Source organism: Drosophila arizonae, chromosome 4 (genome assembly GCF_054131065.1).
Source record: "Drosophila arizonae isolate 15081-1271.41 chromosome 4, UAZ_ARI_1.0, whole genome shotgun sequence".
Taxonomy (NCBI): Eukaryota; Metazoa; Arthropoda; class Insecta; order Diptera; family Drosophilidae; genus Drosophila; species Drosophila arizonae.
In genome coordinates, this window is record NC_142924.1 from 11,335,266 (window position 1) to 11,353,273 (window position 18,008).

At 44.4% G+C, this 18,008-nt stretch overlaps 3 protein-coding genes across 3 annotated transcripts; all 3 read right to left on the reverse strand.

Moving 5' to 3' along the window:
- Nucleotides 1–10,328: 10,328 nt before the first annotated feature.
- LOC149269127 (uncharacterized) lies at nt 10,329–11,704 on the reverse strand. The gene is made up of 2 exons (XM_089467053.1): nt 10,589–11,704; nt 10,329–10,529 (listed from the first exon to the last, which is right to left on the reverse strand). Exons 1-2 carry the CDS (start codon nt 11,702–11,704, stop codon nt 10,329–10,331), a joined length of 1,317 nt encoding a protein of 438 aa, XP_089323179.1.
- A 514-nt stretch (nt 11,705–12,218) lies between these two features.
- Nucleotides 12,219–13,506, reverse strand: LOC108612294 (Gustatory receptor-like 62a). The gene is made up of 2 exons (XM_089467054.1): nt 12,472–13,506; nt 12,219–12,413 (listed from the first exon to the last, which is right to left on the reverse strand). Exons 1-2 carry the CDS (start codon nt 13,504–13,506, stop codon nt 12,219–12,221), a joined length of 1,230 nt encoding a protein of 409 aa, XP_089323180.1.
- A 91-nt stretch (nt 13,507–13,597) lies between these two features.
- LOC108612295 (uncharacterized) lies at nt 13,598–14,936 on the reverse strand. Its single transcript, XM_018005173.2, has 2 exons — nt 13,938–14,936; nt 13,598–13,882 (listed from the first exon to the last, which is right to left on the reverse strand). The coding sequence occupies exons 1-2, from the start codon at nt 14,934–14,936 to the stop codon at nt 13,598–13,600; spliced, it is 1,284 nt and encodes a 427-aa protein (XP_017860662.2).
- Between the last annotated feature and the right edge of the window lie 3,072 nt (nt 14,937–18,008).

The window sequence follows — 18,008 nt, forward strand, 5'->3', positions numbered from 1 at the left end:
AATCATTACAAATACAGCAGCAGCAACAACAACGAGAACTTTTCTAGAGTCAATAAGATTTGTGGTGGATTTTTTGGTAAGCAATTAACTTGGCTAAAATGCTCGATTTGCCAAGCTAAAGGCAAATAAACAGTTGCTCAACTATTGGAGCCACATGTCAAATGTTTTTGCAGTCATTCAACTTGTATTGGCATGTGGCTCTCGTTGTTGTTGTTGTTGCAGCTATGGTCTATTATTATAGGGCGTTTGCGGCTGGCTGCCAGTTAAGAGTGCCGCTGTCGGAATCGGAACTCGTGTCATTTCCGCAAAAAGTTTAGCATGCTTTTAGGCTTGGCCATTTAACACAGCGGGAGGGTGTGTGTGTGCGTGTGTGTGTGCGTGTGTGTGTGAGTGAGTGAAGCGTGGCCCTGAACAACATGGCACAAGAGTATTATCTATGCTCGTGTTCCGGCCAAGAAATTCGCTAGAATTATGACTAAATGAATTGTTGGTGCAATAGAACTACAAATATTTGGAGTAACTGTGTTTTGATTGCAATGCTTATGGTTTATGTGCTACAGTTACTTGTGTTGGTTGGGGTTAGCGTTGGAGTGGCCGATAAATATTTAATATGAGTATAAATTGCATAAATTCGAGTGGGGCAACGACGTCTGTTTGATGATTGCCATAAAACGCTTTGGGACACCTTCAAGAAAAGGGGCAAGATGTGCAGAGATTCGTTGCACTCTGATAGAATATTACAGACTTTTATTGCAATATACGAGCATGAGTTGAGTATGCAGTTATAGCAATGTTTTTTCACTGCTCTCTCACTTTTTCAATCAAATAAATATTTTATTATAAATATAAAAGTTTATTCTGTCACTAGGTTTTACTCTTTCAATGAAGCCACTGGCTGCTGATACGGCTGAGTTCTCTGCCCTCTCACTTTGAGTCCCTGCCACTTTGACTAATATAGATCATATCTAGCTCAAATAAACTACAACTAAATACAGTAACAGCAGCAACTAACAAAATTGTCAGAATTGCAGGCGAAATGATATGCCGGAACTCCAGTAAATTTCCATTTTTGGTTTATTTTGCCTTCCTTAGGACTTTTGCCTCGTTCTCTTTGCTGCTGCTGCTGTTGTTGTTGTTGTTGTTGTTGCTGCTGCTGGTAGGCTGTCCGAAAAGTTGTTTAATAAATGTACTGGCACATGCTTATGTGAATGGCCATCGAATATGTTGGCATTAGGCAGCGACCTTCAAGCTGTAGCTGTAGCTGTAGCTGTAGCAAACATCTTCGCAGCCAATATGAAAGTTTTTTAATAACTGGGCCCAGTCATAGGCAATGGCAGTTAGTATCTCTGCTGTTCAAGGCTGTAATTGCGTTAAGCGCACAATTTGTATCTGCACTTTTGTATCTTTGTACCTGAAATGTTGCATTAAATTTATGGGCGTCGCTGATTTATGAGCAGCGCCTGCTAATTACGTGTATTTCGCCAGCCCTATCTGGCGCACGTTTGCAGCTTTAATGAGCGCCACTTAAATGCCGTAACGAGCATAATTGTGAACTCGACTGGGCGGCACTCTCATTAATAATTGCGCCTGCTTGCAGCTTTTAATGAAGCTTGCATTCCGTTTCAGGCGCAAATGTCAACAAATATCGCCGCGAATCAGCCAGCAAGTCACTCACCAGGCCTACGCTGCGTATGCGTAACGCTTTATTTGAAACTCCTCGGCCTGCAGATCTGCTTATTTGCAGTTTTATTGCCACGGCTGAAGGAAACGAAACAAAAAATGGGAATTTAATGCCCGGTTCTCTGTGCATTAAAATTTAAATGCGATGCGAGCAAAAAGTGTTTATGCATGAGCTGCAAATTCTCTTCTTCTTTTTTTCATTTTTATCATTTTTTTTTTATTTTTTACTCTTTGACAATGCTCATGCTGTGTTTTCAATTTTTTATGCGTTTTTCTCGCTGCGCTACCTGTGGAATATTTTTAGTGGAATTATATTTTTTCTACAAACTTTTCAACTAGTCCGGCTTTTTTGCTATGTCGATGAGCTCAATATGAAATTTGTTTTTATGCAACTTTGTAGTTTTTGCATTTATGTAATTTTATAGCCAAATGGCTTGCGAAACCAAATACCCCACAGAGTTCGTTTTTTCGATAGGCAAAGGCAAAATCAATGAAACAGAAGGGAGTGACTGACTGGCAGATACCCGATAGGAGAGACGGCTAAGCAGGCTGTAGAGGAATCATTATAGCTCGACTCAGCTTGACTACTTGAATAGGATATAAATGTATATATTTTATAGAGTATTCCATATCTACTTCTAAACTGATATGCCCTCTTGCTGTCTTCATCCCCAGTCAGGGTATGAAGGAAACCATATATGGTTACTCTTTCCCTCTCACTCTCACTCTCCCTCTCTTTCTCCCACTCTCTCTATGCCCCACAGCTGCAGCCAGCTGAGTGTTTTAACCCTTCCGGCCGGCAGCCACACAAAACAGTTTCACGCACATTTTTTGTTGCGGTTTTGCCAGCCATTTCATTATTGATACGCAGAATGCGCAATGAGCGAGCAATTCTTTTGTTCACTTTTAAAGGATCCACTGTGCAATAATTATTTAAAACTCATTATTTAATTAAAGCGAGCGCATTGATTGCGTTAAGTGCTCGAACTCGAAAACAATGGAAGCAGAGAGCTTTAATTGGCGGTCATTAGTCAAGTGGTTTAGAGGCGAGCTGAGGCGTGGCCTGGTGTGGTTGCGCGTGCACACCTTTTGGGGTGTGGTTCGGAAACGCAATCTTTGCTAATGCTCGAGCACTAAATATGTGCTTAGCCGTCTAGACATGATTTGGCCAGCAGCCGGCCACCACACCCGGGTCAGTGCAAATAAATCTCTGTGTTGCTTTTCAACGGGCAGCTTAACATTGGGGCTCGACCACGCCCGCCTCCTTGGCGGCGAACCGGAGAGCAAATGTGCTCGGTGTGTGTAAACACACGTAGTGGGAGTGGACCGAGAGGAGACCGGGTGCGAGATACGAGCTACGAGAGCACAAAACTCATACATGGCCAATGAGCTTAACAGCTCGCCGCTGTTTGACTTCTCATGACAGCCGGCAAAATTTAATGCCAAGCTGAGGCTTACAATTTTCATTGGCTAAGCCCAGTGTAAACACAAAGTCAAATAAATGCCGAGATAGATATGCACACACATATACATACACATATATTTATATATATTACTATATAATTTGTATAAATTTGCTCTGGCTGGCGTAAAACAGAGCAGCAGCAATAAATTTCAGTCAAGTATCGACGAGCGAAATTTGCATGTTCAACAAGTTGGGGCTACGCCCCAAGTGAACCGGAACCTGAACCAGAGCCTGAACCTGCTGACGTTTCGGGCGCTGGCAAATGCATTGCCATTGCAGGTGTTAATTTCAAGCCTCCGTTTAGAGCGGCGGTTGTCTAGCTGAAAAGTTTGTTTTCGGCAAAAGTTTTACAGCCTGCTGCTGTTAACACTCTGATTGCCAGCAAGTTTCTCGCTTTTTCAACAAGGACTCGATAGCGTTTCGCATTCCGATTCACATGCAAATGCTAGCAAAACTTAAAGTGAAAGAGAAAGCGAAACTTTGGCTACAACTATAAAGCCAATTTAGCTGGTTAGCAAGAGGAGAGCTGCTTCCGCTGATAAGAGATAGCAAGCTGGATGAGGGCGGGGGCTTAACCTATATATCTCAATTATTGAGTGGAACACTTTAGCCTCGAAACATTTGTCTAAGTAGCTGTTCTCTATTGTTGAATGGAGCGTCAATCGATGCGTATTGAAGTGGCTGTGGCTGTGCGCATTTAACGCTCGAACACCTGCAATTGCACCTGCTGCTGCTGCTGCTGCTGCTGCTGCTGCTGCTGTTATGGCAGCTCAATCGTCTGTTTAAAGCTTTAAGTGCCGCCTCGAAAGATCTGCGCTGCATTTCATGTGTAAATAGTGCCCACAATTGCAAAGAGCTGCAAGTGCTTATCCGAGGAATGCAATGCGAGTATGCAAAGGTAGACAGACAAACAGGCGAGCAGACAGGTGGGCAGGTGGGCGAGTGGGCGAGTGGGCGAGTGGGCAGGTGGGCGGTTGAGCAAGCGAGCGCCACTATAAATAAGTAAGATTAAGCGCACTTCAGTGTGTGCGTGTGGGTGTGTGTGTGTGTGTGTGTATGTGCGCTGTGTGTGTCTGGTAAACTGAGAGCAACATTTGAAAGCAGTCGAGTAAGACCAGCAGCAGAACCGTAACCAAGTCGAGCATCCAGAAGCAAACGACGTGCCAGGACTTGAAAACATGAAATAAACATTTTTTTTAACCGCAAAAAGAAAAAAGGCATATTTCAGTGGAGTACTATCGACTGCGTAATGCTCGTTCAAGCATAGTTTATGTCAAGTAAAAATAATTTCGATTGAAGAGAGAGAGAGAGAGAGAGAGAGCTGGACAATCCGCATATATTAAGATGAGTTGGGTTTGCAAAGGCAGCTAGAATAAGAACTCTACATATATAATATTAACTGCAAAGCCCATATGCCCTGCTGCATGCCGCGAGAGAGCATAAACATGCAATAAAAGAAATGTATAAACTTCCGTGTGGCACGAGAAGCTGCGCCGACTGCAGCTGGAATCAAAATCAGCTTCTCATGTTGCCAGACGCCTGCACCGTTTGACTCTGCTGACTGTTTGGTACTGCTTGCCAATGCCAACTCTCCATCCGCCCCGCTCTACATCCTCTCCACTCTCCACTCTCCACAGCCAGCTCGCAGCTCCTTCCTGCTGCTCATAATTCAGGAAGTGTGCCGCACTCTTTGTCAGGCGACTTGCATTTTATAACAAGCTGAAGCAGCTTTCCGCCACATTCCGTTGCACAGTGCGCTCCGTGTGTCCGCAGCGACAGCTTAATAAATGTCAAAAAGTAGCTGCAACACGAGTTCACTGTACAAGGCACCAGGCACCATGCACCAGGCACAAGTGACTCGCAAGGGCCAGCAATTTAATTTGCACAACTTTGCGAAATTAAATAAAAATGCTTTGCATTATTTACTAAATGCATCATTTTCATATTTTTAATATAAACATCATTAAATATGCACACAAAAACCAAATGAAAGCGAAAAAATAAAATGCATAACGAAAGTGGCAGAGGGTTACACTAGACAATACCCAGTAAAGAGAGTGGAAGAGTGGAAAATCTTACAGCAATTTGTAGAAATTATTATGTATTCTTAATTCACTCTCAGAACACTTTGTTGATAATTTTATATCAGCTGAAAAAATCTCAAAATCTTCTCAAAATCATTCATCATTGAGCTAGTTTTACATACCCGGCCTACATCTAATTCCACTCGTATTCAACTCCACTTAACCCCCTTTCCAGCTGAGCTACAGGGTATCTGGACTACAAAATAACAAGCAAAAGCATTGAAGCGTTGTCTGCTTTTAATGAGTGTGTAAATTGCAGCTGTAAAAGAGAGTGAGACAGAGAGAGAGAGAGAGAGAGAGAGAGAGACAGAGAATTACAGCTCTCCCTGTAATGAAAAAATGTAACAAAAATTGCACAAATAATTTTAATGCATGCGCACAATTTGATAATTAATATTAAAATCAGTTTGCGCGCTGTCTGCTCGCATTGTTGTTCAATTAATCAGACATATGTATTGTGGTCAAGTTTGCTATCACGTGGCCCAATTGTCACTTATTAATTAAAATCTCTGCATTCCCTTTAAGGCAAAAACGAAAATACAATAATATGCTGGAAGCAAAAAAAAAAAAAAAAAAAAAAATACAAATAAATAAATAAAAAAATCTTTGAAAATATTATTAAAATTCACACATGAATAGCCTGAATAAGTTTGCTATTTTTGCATTGACCGCACGATGTGACAGACACCAAAGGCAAAACCACATTTAGTTTTATGCTTAATTAAAGCCATAAATTAATATTATTATTATTTAGTGGTGAGAGCAAATCATGTAAACGGAAAATGAGTTACAGCATATGCTATATATATATAGTGTGTAGAGATTTTTCTCATAAAAAATAGTTAGTTTAACTAGTAATATTTTGAATATACAGATGGAGCCCTGTTTGATCTATGCGAGTTTATTTGCCTATATATCTGCTTGTATATATGTCTGTATACATCTCTCTCTCTCTGTTTGTCTCTCTATCTATCACTCTACATAGCTCACAGTCTGTCTCTCCATCAGTCTCTCTGCCTGTCTGCCCAACAAAAGCAATGGACGAAGAACTCCAGAAGATCGTTTAATTTGTCTATATGTATGCACCAGTATTCATTTGCAATTTATACTTGAGTAAAACGAAGCTGAAATGCTCACAGCAGCTGAGAGAGTTCCCATTGGTCAGTTGAGGCTCGACTTGATCGATCGTTATCTGTCGTCGGGCTCAACAGTTGAGTACGACTCAGTGTTTGATTGAATTCCTCTCTATATAAGGGCTACAGCTGTAGCATTTCTTCAGTCTTCTTCCGTAAAGTGACGTGATATGAGGTGAAGCGATTTAATGATCGGGCATTAAAGAGGAAATACTTAGCAGAAATACATAGAGGAAAGACTTAGAGCAAATACCTAAAGGAAATACTTAAAGGATATACTTAGAGGAAAGACTAATAACAAAATTTATTTTATTTTATTATTATGATTATGATTATGATTATGATTATGATTATGATTAAGTTTAATTTTAATTTTAAATTTTAAATTTTTTATTATGATGATAATATATATATTTTTATGATTATAATTTGTTGAATATATTTAATACTTCGTAAGTTTTCTTCCATTTTTTATCTATCCCGCCATTCCAGCATTTCCTTCTACATTTTAGCCTGCTTTTATATACAATCCAACTTATTCCGGAGCTCAAGAGCTGTCAATGTACTTTTCTTGCGTGATTTCAACAGCAACTTTATAAGGGATTACTTAAGTTTGTAGCAAATTAAAGTTGACATATTTCTGATAAATATGTATGAAGAACTTTCGACTGTAAAGCTATTTGCTCTGTTTAAGCTTTATAATTCCTCGTTAAATACTCTTAAATACACATCAATTTGTCGATGAATCGCATTTGATTTGATTTACGCGGCATTCGCGTGTTAAGCACATTAAACAATTAGCTGCCGTTGAGGCACGACAAACAGTTGCAATTAGTGCGCGCGAATGGCACTCAATTAAATACAATAAATTCAATTGACAGCTGCGCTCCTTGACAATATTTTCACTTTGCATTTATTATTTTGCATTTTGCATTTTGTATTTTCCGTTTTCTGTTTTCCATCATTTCCCATTTCCAAAAATCTCATTAAAATGCCCAGCGTATTTTATTTGTGCATAATTTGTGGCTCATTTATAAGTTATGCGTTATCTTTATTTATGCACATATTTGCCATTCGATTTTTTGTTTGTTAATTTGATTTTATTTATTTATTGTTTTTTGCCTCGTTTACTGCTGTGCACAAATTATTAACAAGTGCGCTTGGCTAATTGGCTGGCCAGTTGGCTTATCTGATCTGAAATTTTATTACAATTTATGCACGCCTCATGTTAATTACAAAGTTTTCAACTTTAATCATCTCGCACAGAGTTTCAATTCGATTTGTGGCTTAAAATTGAAATCGTAAAAAAACAACGGGAAAATCGAAAGCGAAAAATCAAAGAAAATTCCCTTTCAAACTTGTATTGGCTGCAGGCAATGTAACGAAATGCGAAATACGAAACACGAAAAATGGAAAACGGAAAAGGGAAACAAATTTAATCAAAAAGTGTATCCAGAAATGTTTTGCAAACAATTTCATCAGGAATGCTCTGCCCGCCTTTATTCAAATCTTACAAATAGATTTCAATATCTATACGCATTTATCAGTTACAGTTACAGTTACAAAAACAGACCTGAAATAAGATCCCCTCGTTATTATTTTTATTTGTGTTTTTTTTTTTTTTGCATACACATATATATATTTCAAGGGGGACCCTGGCCAAAACTTTTGGCCAAACGAAAAAGTTCATTGTTATGCGCAGATTTGAATTCGGATTTGTTAAAAACCAACATATTTTTCTTTCAGGCCGAAATCCAAGCGCGCTAGACGGGGCAGGCGGGGGCAGCAATGGCAGGTAAAGTCCAGCGCAGACAGAAATAGATGCGAATGCTCAGATTCACCTTTTTTTTTGCATATATTTTAGGATTCATTGTTGTTGTTGTTGTTGCTGCTGTTGTGGTTGCTGGCCACATTCGACAATGCGCCCATTGAAATTTGCATGGAAATTTGTTTCGGTGCCGTGGCTATCGCTGATGCTCCAAATCAGTGGAATATCTATGCGCATTACGCATACGTCACGTTTGACCGTTGCGGGAGGGGGGGCAGCGATGGATGGACGTCAAGTTGTTGGCATATTTTGCGCTGTATTTAGCAGCTTACCATGGCATATTAATTAACTTTTATGAGAGTGTAACCCACACACACACACGCACACATACGCATGCACGCACTATAGCTGAGGTTTGCTGTGTGCCACGCTGCGTATGTGTAATATTTCATTTAGGACCGTTGCGTCAGCCCACTTTATCTGCGCTCCTTTGGGTCTGCAAGATTTATTGCCTGCTTCAAAGATAAAGTCATTATTATGGCATTATAAAAGATGGCGAACGGCGCCCCGCAGCGCTTAGCGATATGAATCTTTGATGCATGTAATTGCCATCTCGACCCTTGTACGATCTCGTTCATTGATTTGCCGCCCTGGCTGCACACGGCACTCGGCTGGATGTAGAGCTATCTTCACTTTTGGCGGCCACTGTTTTATCGCTTGTCTTGGGCTAATTAAAATTTCATTAGACCGCGAACACGACGCATTCCGACAGCCATCAGCTGTCAGTGACTGCTGCAAGCGGGCTGCCTCGTTCCGGCTTTAACATGTTGGTAAACAAGTACATGGAAAATTAATTATGCATACGAGCGCAAATTGACAGCAGCCACGCCCATCACGGCAAACTCAAGCTAAGCACAATCAATAACCAAACCGAGCGACACGTGTAAAGCGTGTCAACGTAACTCGCAATTCGATACGCCCCAGCAAATATTTGACCCCAAAAAAAGGCAAAAGGGAGAAGAAGAAAATTTAAGCCCTTCGCGCTCTGCACTCGATGGTGGCGGCGGCCATTTGGCAGGCATTCAAGAAGCAACGGCAGCCATGGCCGCTGCATGGCGTCTACACAGCGCGACAAAATGGCCGACAAAATGGCGACAACATGGCTGAAGGTGCGCTTTAAAGCCATCAGGCTAGCCCTTAAAGAGATTAACAGCTGCAAATGGCCATCGGCACGCGATAACTGCAATTCCTGAGGTCGAGCAAAAACGAAAGTCAAAGCCAAGTGCTGACTCAGCTTATCATAGTAACTATTAAATTACACTGATAACTGTTTAGATTTCTACTTATTTACTTACTCTTCCCACACCCACACGACTTCAGGCAGCGTATAGCTTGTTCGGTGTGCATCGAAAACGAGACTCACTTTTGACTTCTTGCCTTCTGTTGCGCTCTGTGATTGAATTTCCGGCCTGCGGTAGATGCGCCAGTTGCGGCAGATGTTGCATATGCTCGGCTGTTGCCAGTTCGTGGCATGAAGTTTATTGAAATCGATCGACTTCCGCTTGAAGTGTGCTTTACTTTTTTCCTTTTTTCATGTGATGTGCAGCCGATATTTGCATATAAGTAAAATGCGCCAGCGAATGCCTCAGATTTATGTTAATTTATTGAATTTCATTTGATTCGCACTGCCCTCTTTGCAATGTGCTGAAATCTTGCGCTGCGACTGCGAGAGCAAATTCAATCAGGTTTGTGCATAAATTACCGCACAGCAAGTAAGCAGCATCAACAGCAACAACAACAACAACAGCAACAGCAAAAAAAGGTAAATTTCAGCCAACCCAGCGACAACAACAACAACTTGTTTCTTCTCTCACTTTATCTTTATAATGGCAAAAGTTTCAAGTTGAAAGCCTTCGTCCTTTTTATTTTTTTGTTGCTTGCTGTTGTTGTTGTTGTCTACCTTTCTTGTAAATTTATGTGGAGAGAGTTTTTGCTGGCCATCAGGGCTGGCCCTCGGGTCAGGTCGTTAAAATGAAGCTGCTGTTCATTATGTAATTGTGCTGCGTACAGGCTAAAGCCACAGCATGCAGCTCTTTTTGCGGCTGTCATTTGAATAATTGATATGCTAATTTAATTATTGTTCAATTTGCACAGTTTATTGTGGCGCCGCTGAATGCTGAGCGGGTTGACCCTTTGACCTAGCTGCGGCTCTGCAGGCGATCCAGCTCCACTTGCTGCAGATAGTCAACGACGGTGGTGCAGAGCACCACCTGCAGCAGCATTTTGCAGCCGCTTGCGATGCCAGCAAACGTAATCACAGCGGCATTCGCCTTTGGCTTCCAGGCCAGAATGCTGACGGAATGCGGACGATAGTCGACCAAGGGCAGGCGTGTGCTGAGCTGCAAGGGAGGGATGCATAGGCATAGAGAATAATAATGCTATCAACATTTATGCTCACTAGGAAACCGATGATGTCCTTGCAGTCTCTGCGCTCAGTGAATGACCTCGGAGACACCTGCTGCTTGCTGCTGGGCAACTCAATCTTCCAGATGTTGCTGATAAGCTTCTTCTGCTCTCGCTGCTGCAGCTGTGCAGCGCAGAGCAGCGGCAGCGTCATAGTGAGTATCCCAGTGAGCTCCAAGGCTGCGAGGATCAGTGCCTGGTCCCGGGTTTGTGGAATGGTTTCTTCACCCAGCCACTCCGCTTCCTCCTCCAGAACGTCGATGGACTTGTGCCGCGACAGGATCACGTCCTCCTCGTAGCGGAACTCACTTACATAAGCACCACACTTGAGGCAAAGCATGTAGAAAAGCCAACAGAAAACCAATCGAAAGTAGAAGGCAGCCAAGTGCTGAATGCGCTTGAGCAGAGGACAAACATGGAGCACTTGACGCAGCAGGTTGAGCTCATTGGGCTGCTGCAGCTGCAACTGCTTGAGCAGATGATTCAGCGACTGCAGCATCGCCGTGTGCAGCAGCAGCTGATAGAGGTATACGGTCAGCAGGAGCACCAGCAGCAGATTCATGGCGCACATCCCATAGTTGACGAAACTTTCGTCAAATGCCTGTGGGAAGTTGAAGCAGAGCAGGTTGAAGCTCAGCACGAGCAGCAGCAGGAGCTGAAAAATGCCCAGAAATAGGAGCAGCCAGGAGCACTTCAGCTGGAATCGATCGCGCAGCACTGACTTCAGATGCTTATAGACCAGCTGAGCTTGATCTACCATATACCAGAGCTGCAGCCTGCCGGACAAACACATAATCAGCATCCACACATAGACGAGATTTCGTGCGAAGAGCATGAAGAAATCCACCACGTCCAGGTCTGGCCGCGTATCAGGCACAATTTCATTGTAGGTCGCATTGTTATGCTCCGTCTCGCAGCGCAAGAGGAACTGTATAATGTTCAGGAGAATCAGCAGTATGCAGGGCAAAGGCGTGAGAAAGGAGGAACAGCAGCCACGTCTCGGGCGATAGCGCTGATGCGCCCTGTCGAAGCTCAACTTCAGGAGCCCAACGCCGTCCAGGAGCAGACACTGCGCCTTCAGCAGGATAAAAAGCAAGTTGAAGCGCCACATGCTGTTGCTAAACTGAAGCGAGACTACATAATGGCAGCCGAATTCAATTATTGCGCTCAGCTGATTGATGGCTCACTCAAACCTATCAAGCCATCAACGAATGCCAGCAATGGACTTGGCTAATTGTCTGCATAACATTAATATTGAAATGGTCTTTCATATGGCTATTATTGAAATTGATTTGCAATGTGTACAGAGAGAAAGAGAGAGGGAGAGGGAGAGAGAGACAGACAGAGAGGGAGTGTGAGCCAGGCGGCTTGCAGTTCGCTCTTTCATTTGAAAAATTCATTTGATCATGCGATTTTTTCCTCTTTTATATTTAAAACTGCAGGAAAGGTTCAGTAGTTAATTTATAGTCTTTATAGTTTACTATTCACAATAAACTATTATATTATAATATTTAATGGAAAGAAATGCAAGAAATTAAAACTTTTCTAATTCGATTATTGCAAATCTTTCATAGTTTATTGTAGCCCAACTCAAATGATAACTGAAATGCTAAAGGCTTAAGCCCTCAGCTCTGCAGTCGATCCAGCTCCATTCGCTGCAGATAGTCAACGACGGTGGTGCAGAGCACCACCTGCAGCAGCATTTTGCAGCCGCCTGCAATGCCAGCAAACGTAATCACAGCGGCATTCGCCTTTGGTCTGCAGGCCAGAAAGCTGATGGAATGCGGACGATAGTCGACCAAGGGCAGGCGTGTACGGAGCTGCAAAGGAGTTGCATCTATATAGAATAGTTTGATATTTCAAGATATCTCTGGTTACCAAGAAGCTGATGATGTCCTTCTTTGGCCTGGCTTTTCCTGGAAGCGCTTCCTGTTTGCTGCTGGGCAACTTAATGCTCCAGATGTTGTTGATAAGTTTCGTCTGCTCTCGCTGCTGCAGCTTTGCAGCGCAGAGCAGCAGCAGCAGCATGCTAAATGGCCAAGCCATCTCCAAGGCTGCAAAGGGCATGCTCAGTCGATCTGTTTTATACTGCTCGATTTGTACGCGAGGCTGCAACAACAGGTTCTTCTCGGAACTGAGCTTGCTCACATAGGCACCACACTTCAGGGAAAGCTCGAGGAGAAGCCAACAGAATACCAAGCTGAAGTAGAAGGCAGCCAAGTGTTGTATGCGCTGCAGCAGAGGATAAACGTGCAGCACTTGCCGCAGCAGCTTGAGCTCGTTGGGCAGCTGCAGCTGCTTGAGCAGCTGATTCAGCGACTGCAGCATGCCAGTGTGCAATAGGTGCCGAAAGAGCTGCAGGGAGAGCAGCAGCATGAAGAGCAACTGGATTGCGCCCATCACATAGTTGCCATAGTGTAGCAATTCCAGCAGGACCAACTTCAAGCTGATCAGCAGGAACAGGAATAGCTGGCAAATGCCCAGCAGCAGGAGCAGCCAGGAGCACTCCAGCACGAAGCGCTCTCGCAGCAGACGCTTCAGATGCCTAGTTGCCAGTTGGGCTTGGTCTATCATGCGCCAGAGGTGCACTCGCCAATGCAAATACACGATTAGTATCCACACATAGGCCAGGTTCTGGGTGAACTGGCTGAAGAAGCCCATGGCCTTAAGCGCGACGCGTGCATTGGGCACAGCCTTGTCAGCGGCCTTCTCGCCGAAGCGCAAGATGAACTGCACAAAGTTAATGAAGATCAGCAGGAAGCACGGGAAATGTGTTAGAAACGAGGTCCAGAAGCCACGCCTCTGGCGATAGCGCTGACGAGCTCTATCGAACCTTATCTTCAAGAGCCCGACACCATCGAGAGCCACACACTGCAGCCTAAGCAGGCCATAGAGCAAGTTGAAGCGCCACATGCTGTTAGAGAACTGAGGCGAAGGTAATTGAAAGCATTCATTCATTTATTGAGGGCTTCAGTTGATTGATGGCTTCACATTGTCGCGCAGCTCACTCGATCTCATCAAGCTGATAGCTGCGATAGATCTGGCTAATTGTGTTGGTCACATTTATATCGAAATTGCCCTTCGTATAGCTGTCGTAGAAGTTAATTTGCATTGCCGGGTGCTGGCGCGAGTAGAGGTAGAGGCAGAGCAGAAACTGGCAGCCCACTCGGACGAAGGAGCGCAGCAGGATGGGCAGCGTCAATTGTAGATGTTTGGCGCCGACGCCCAGGATGGCCAGGGGCAGAGGGACGCAGCGACGCAGCTGCGTCACCGGCAAGTTACTGAAAAACTGTAAAAGAAATTAGAATAAGCCGAGGGGCACAGAGATCTGAGCAGGAACAGACCAGCATGCTGATGATGTCCCGCTTGTGCTGTGGCTTGATGCAGATCCGCTGTATGGGCAGGCCGAAGGGCATGGGCAGCGTCTGGTTGCGCAGCAGACACCAGGAGCGCAGCTTGAAGTACTCCAGGCGATCTTCCATGCGCAGATAGTTGGCGTTGAACTGCCAGTGCTGGAGCTGCACGTCGATGGAGCAGAGCATCAGTGTCAGAAATGTGAGCAGCAGCAGCAGCAGATGGGACGCCAATATGCGATCCACATTCAGCTGGTCGGGGGCTCGCCAGTCGGGCAGCAGTTTGCCGAAGCGGTACGCAATCAAGCCCAAGAAGCTGAGCAGATGCAGTGCCAGGTAGCGCATAATGCGCCAATGCAGGCACCAGAGGCTCGCCTGCTCGCGCAGCACGGTGCGCAGGATGCCCAGGCGGGAGCTCCGCATGTGCTGCTGCAGAAATGTGTTCAGCGCCCGGTAGATGCTGGCCAGCCAGATGAGATAGTTGCCCAGGAAGAGCAGGTGCATGTAGTAGATGAGCGAGGTGCCAGCTATGAAGCAGGCCTGGTAGTTGTAGTACACGTGGAACTGCCAGACGAACAGCCCCAGCACCTCGGCGGACAGCAGCAGGGTGAGGCCGCACTCCCGCCAGAGCGGCACGCACAGCCAGGTGCCCAGGACGCGTTGCAGTGTGCCATGCGTTTGGCTGCAGGCGTTCAGGAGCGAGACGAGATGCTGGCGCAGCACCACAAAGTAGACGTAGAGCGGCACGAAGACCAGGAACAGCAGCCCGTCGTACACCCAGCCCTGGCTGAGCCACAGATAGCCTAGCGAGCTGATCATGTACATCAGGGTCATCATCTGCACATAGAACAGCTCGCCCCGCACGAACCGCGCGTCCTTCGTCCAGGTCAGATTGTAGAAGCCCAGATAGATGCCCAGCCGACCGATGACTCGCCACACGCAGAGTATGTGGCACAGGCAGAAGCCTTTGATCGTCGCATGCGTTCGCATCGCTGCCAGCTGCTGGCCACACTGAGCGCGAGACGCGCACGCACAGGAGCAGAAGGCAAATTTGTTGCCGTTGCATGTTAATTAGCTTTTACAGTGAATGATAAGTGCGACATTTATTCTGGCAGAGCTGCGAGTGGTGTGAGCGAGTCCTCGAACCACAAAAACAAGCAATATTTCATGCTCTGTTTATTTTGCGGCGTAGTGCGACCTTCCATATTTTACACTGCGATATGGGGTCATGAAATCGAGAGAGCACTCAAAATAGCATAAAGCTCAAATGGAATATGAGAGCCCTCTATAAAAGCGGCAAACTTTATCGGGTCGCTTTTTAATTCATATTTATCTTCGACGGCGTTTAAGGACCCGGGCCCGGCGGCAGCGATGATTTAAGAGGCATGTAAGCAGCCGTATGGAACACGCATCGTATCGCTGTGTAAGTGTGCGATAAAAGCCGCCCATAACAATGACAAAAAACTGCATGTTTTTATTACAAATTGCAATTGTGAAAATTTTATACATGGCCGCAGCCACATTGCCATCGTCGCATCGTGTCACATTCCACAGCCTCCTGCACCTGCAGCAACAAAGCCCAAAGGGGCGGAGGAGGAGAGCAAAAGCAAAAGCAAAAAATACACTGGGCTGAATGGGGGGGCAGGGCGCGGGCTGTGATAGTGTCGCCACAAATAAACTTCCGCACAAAAATTGGGCTGCATTTCCGGTGGGCCGCCTCGACAGTTTTTATTGCCGCTTTTTGCTGCGTGCTGCGCATAAAGCAAATGAATTTATTTTTTTCCATTTTCAGCCCCTTTAAATTTCTTTTTCAATTTAAATTGTCCGATGGCTGGCAGCGCTAAAAAAAAATAAAATAGGAGAAAGACCTCGGCCAACGCTTTCTTTTAGTCGATTTCGGCTGCTATAAATTTGTGCATGTTTTCATTAGTTGTCAGCGCTGCTTTTGATGATTTATGCATGTTTTTGCATCCATCCACTTTGCACGCGGAGGTGGTGGAAAAAACAAAATATATATCTATTAAAAATTTAGTTGATGTTGCAAATGTTTTTCAGCCAATGCAAATGGCGGCAGCTGCCCTGGGTCGAGCGACAATGTTCATATCAAAATACTTTTCATAGAGCGATATTAATGAACTTTTTAGATGGGGATTTTATGTATTTATTTTTATTTATTTATTTTTTTTTTATATATATATGCTATGAAGTGTGCATTAATATATGTTCAGCGTTCAAAAATTAAATTTACAAATAAATGTAAATATTTTTTAAACTCGTCATAATATTTATCGTCTATCTAAAATAAAATGTTGGATATTATTTACTCTTTCATTTTACTTAGTTAATTTGTATATTATATTTAAGTACTCTAACTTGTCTCAACAGTCTCTCCTATCAACCTACACAGGCATATATTTTTTTGAAAAATTTATTTTAATAAAAATACAACAGCTATAGCTCAGTCTGTCTACCGATATGCAACAGGACTATTACAAAGAGCTAACTTGAGTATGCAAGATAATTAAAATACCTGTGGAACATATTAAAATATGCTTTCTTCCTTTAATCCTCGAAGCCTCTTAAAGGACATGCCTACCCTGAAAAAAAATAGCTGCAGCAGTAGCTAAGACAGCAGCCGCCTCAATCGACTCAGTTTTCCTGCTTGGGCATCCGGGATACAGACTGCTGCTCGAGCTGCTAACGACGTGGCTGATGGTAATGCTGATATGCACAGCCTTTTGGGTACGTTGTGTTGGTGGTGCCGCAGCTCCAGTGACTGGCTTTGCTACTGCTGCTCTTCTCCTGCTGGTGCTGCTTCTCCTGCTGCTGCTGTTCACACTGATGGCTCTAATGATTGTTTGTCAAACATGCTCGTTGCTGTTGGAGCTTGGGTCCGCCCCCTGGCTAGTGTTGGGTGTGCGCCCGGGGCTTCTTATTGAATTCCAGCGGCGCTTGGTCTGCTCTGTCCTTTTGTCGCCGACATGCACAGGATTTTAAAATGCCACATAAAGGCGAGCACCGAGTGCTGCGACATGAATGCCAAGTTGAAATGACAAAGCAAACGCCGAGAAAAAATAGGGACGAGGCAAATAGGCAGCAGAGAATGGAGCGTGGGCAAAGAAGATGTGAAAACGAGTGAGCCGCTTAAGGTTGACATTTTTGGGTTATGCTGCGATGAACCAATGAACATGCCAAAATACTCACGTGCCCGGGCATGCAAATCCTCTAATGGCTGCCGATGTGGGAGCTGGCGCAGGCACCGATTGAGAGTTGGACCTGAACAAATTAATCGTTCAGCCAGCGCCAGCGCCAGGGCCAGGGCCATGGTGAGCGGGCTAACTTTGAGCTGGCAGCGCGTAGTTCCCAGTTTGGAAATAAATTAGTTTGCCGCGTGGGCGATTGGCGACGCAAATCTGAAGTGGGTCTGACAGCGGTGCCACGCAGGAAGCGGGAGTGGGGGGAGTGGCGAGCGGACGGAGCTTTGCATGGGTGGAATGTGCTACCAATAATTTTTACTGCCATTAGAAGCATTCAAATTTTTTTCTTTAAAATATTTAAGTTTAGTTTTCGACAAGCACATATCGATTTTGGTGGCTGGTGGCTGGTGGTTGGTGGTGCATATTGCGCCTGCTCGAATGGCGCTAATTGAAGTGGTTGCCTGCTCAATGTGTGCAGCCATCAATTACTCGCACTTCACAAATGCTTTTTCGTGCTTTTCGCGCTAAAAGCATTTACACAGTCCGTCATCGCATTAGCGACCTAGCGACCAAGCGCCCCACTAAATTGTTATTGTTTTTTGTGTACCCTAACCAGGCGAAACGGGTACTCGAGCCATGTCAGAGTGGTTGGCACGTGTAATTACGAGGGGCAGCAGCCGTGCTCTCTTCTACTTGCTCCTCAGCACTTTTCCATCCACTTGAATGCACCTTGCCTGCTCTCCATTCCCCTTTTACTGCAGCTCTGCTCTTTCTTATCTTTGCTCTTTGTCTACCTTTGGCTTTGAGCTGTTTTACTGTGAATTCCTCTGTTGCTTTGCTTTGCTTTGCTTTGAGTGAATTCTAA

Excerpts from the sequence above, each read along its gene's own strand:
- LOC149269127 (XM_089467053.1), bottom strand. The coding sequence starts at position 11,704 with ATGTGGCGCTTCAACTTGCTTTTTATCCTGCTGAAGGCGCAGTGTCTG. Across the intron at positions 10,530-10,588 it reads AGGACATCATCGGTTTCCTA|CTCAGCACACGCCTGCCCTT; the intron begins GTGAGCATAAAT and ends CCTCCCTTGCAG.
- LOC108612294 (XM_089467054.1), bottom strand. The coding sequence starts at position 13,506 with ATGTGGCGCTTCAACTTGCTCTATGGCCTGCTTAGGCTGCAGTGTGTG. Across the intron at positions 12,414-12,471 it reads AGGACATCATCAGCTTCTTG|CTCCGTACACGCCTGCCCTT; the intron begins GTAACCAGAGAT and ends ACTCCTTTGCAG.
- LOC108612295 (XM_018005173.2), bottom strand. The coding sequence starts at position 14,936 with ATGCGAACGCATGCGACGATCAAAGGCTTCTGCCTGTGCCACATACTC. Across the intron at positions 13,883-13,937 it reads GGGACATCATCAGCATGCTG|TTTTTCAGTAACTTGCCGGT; the intron begins GTCTGTTCCTGC and ends TTTCTTTTACAG.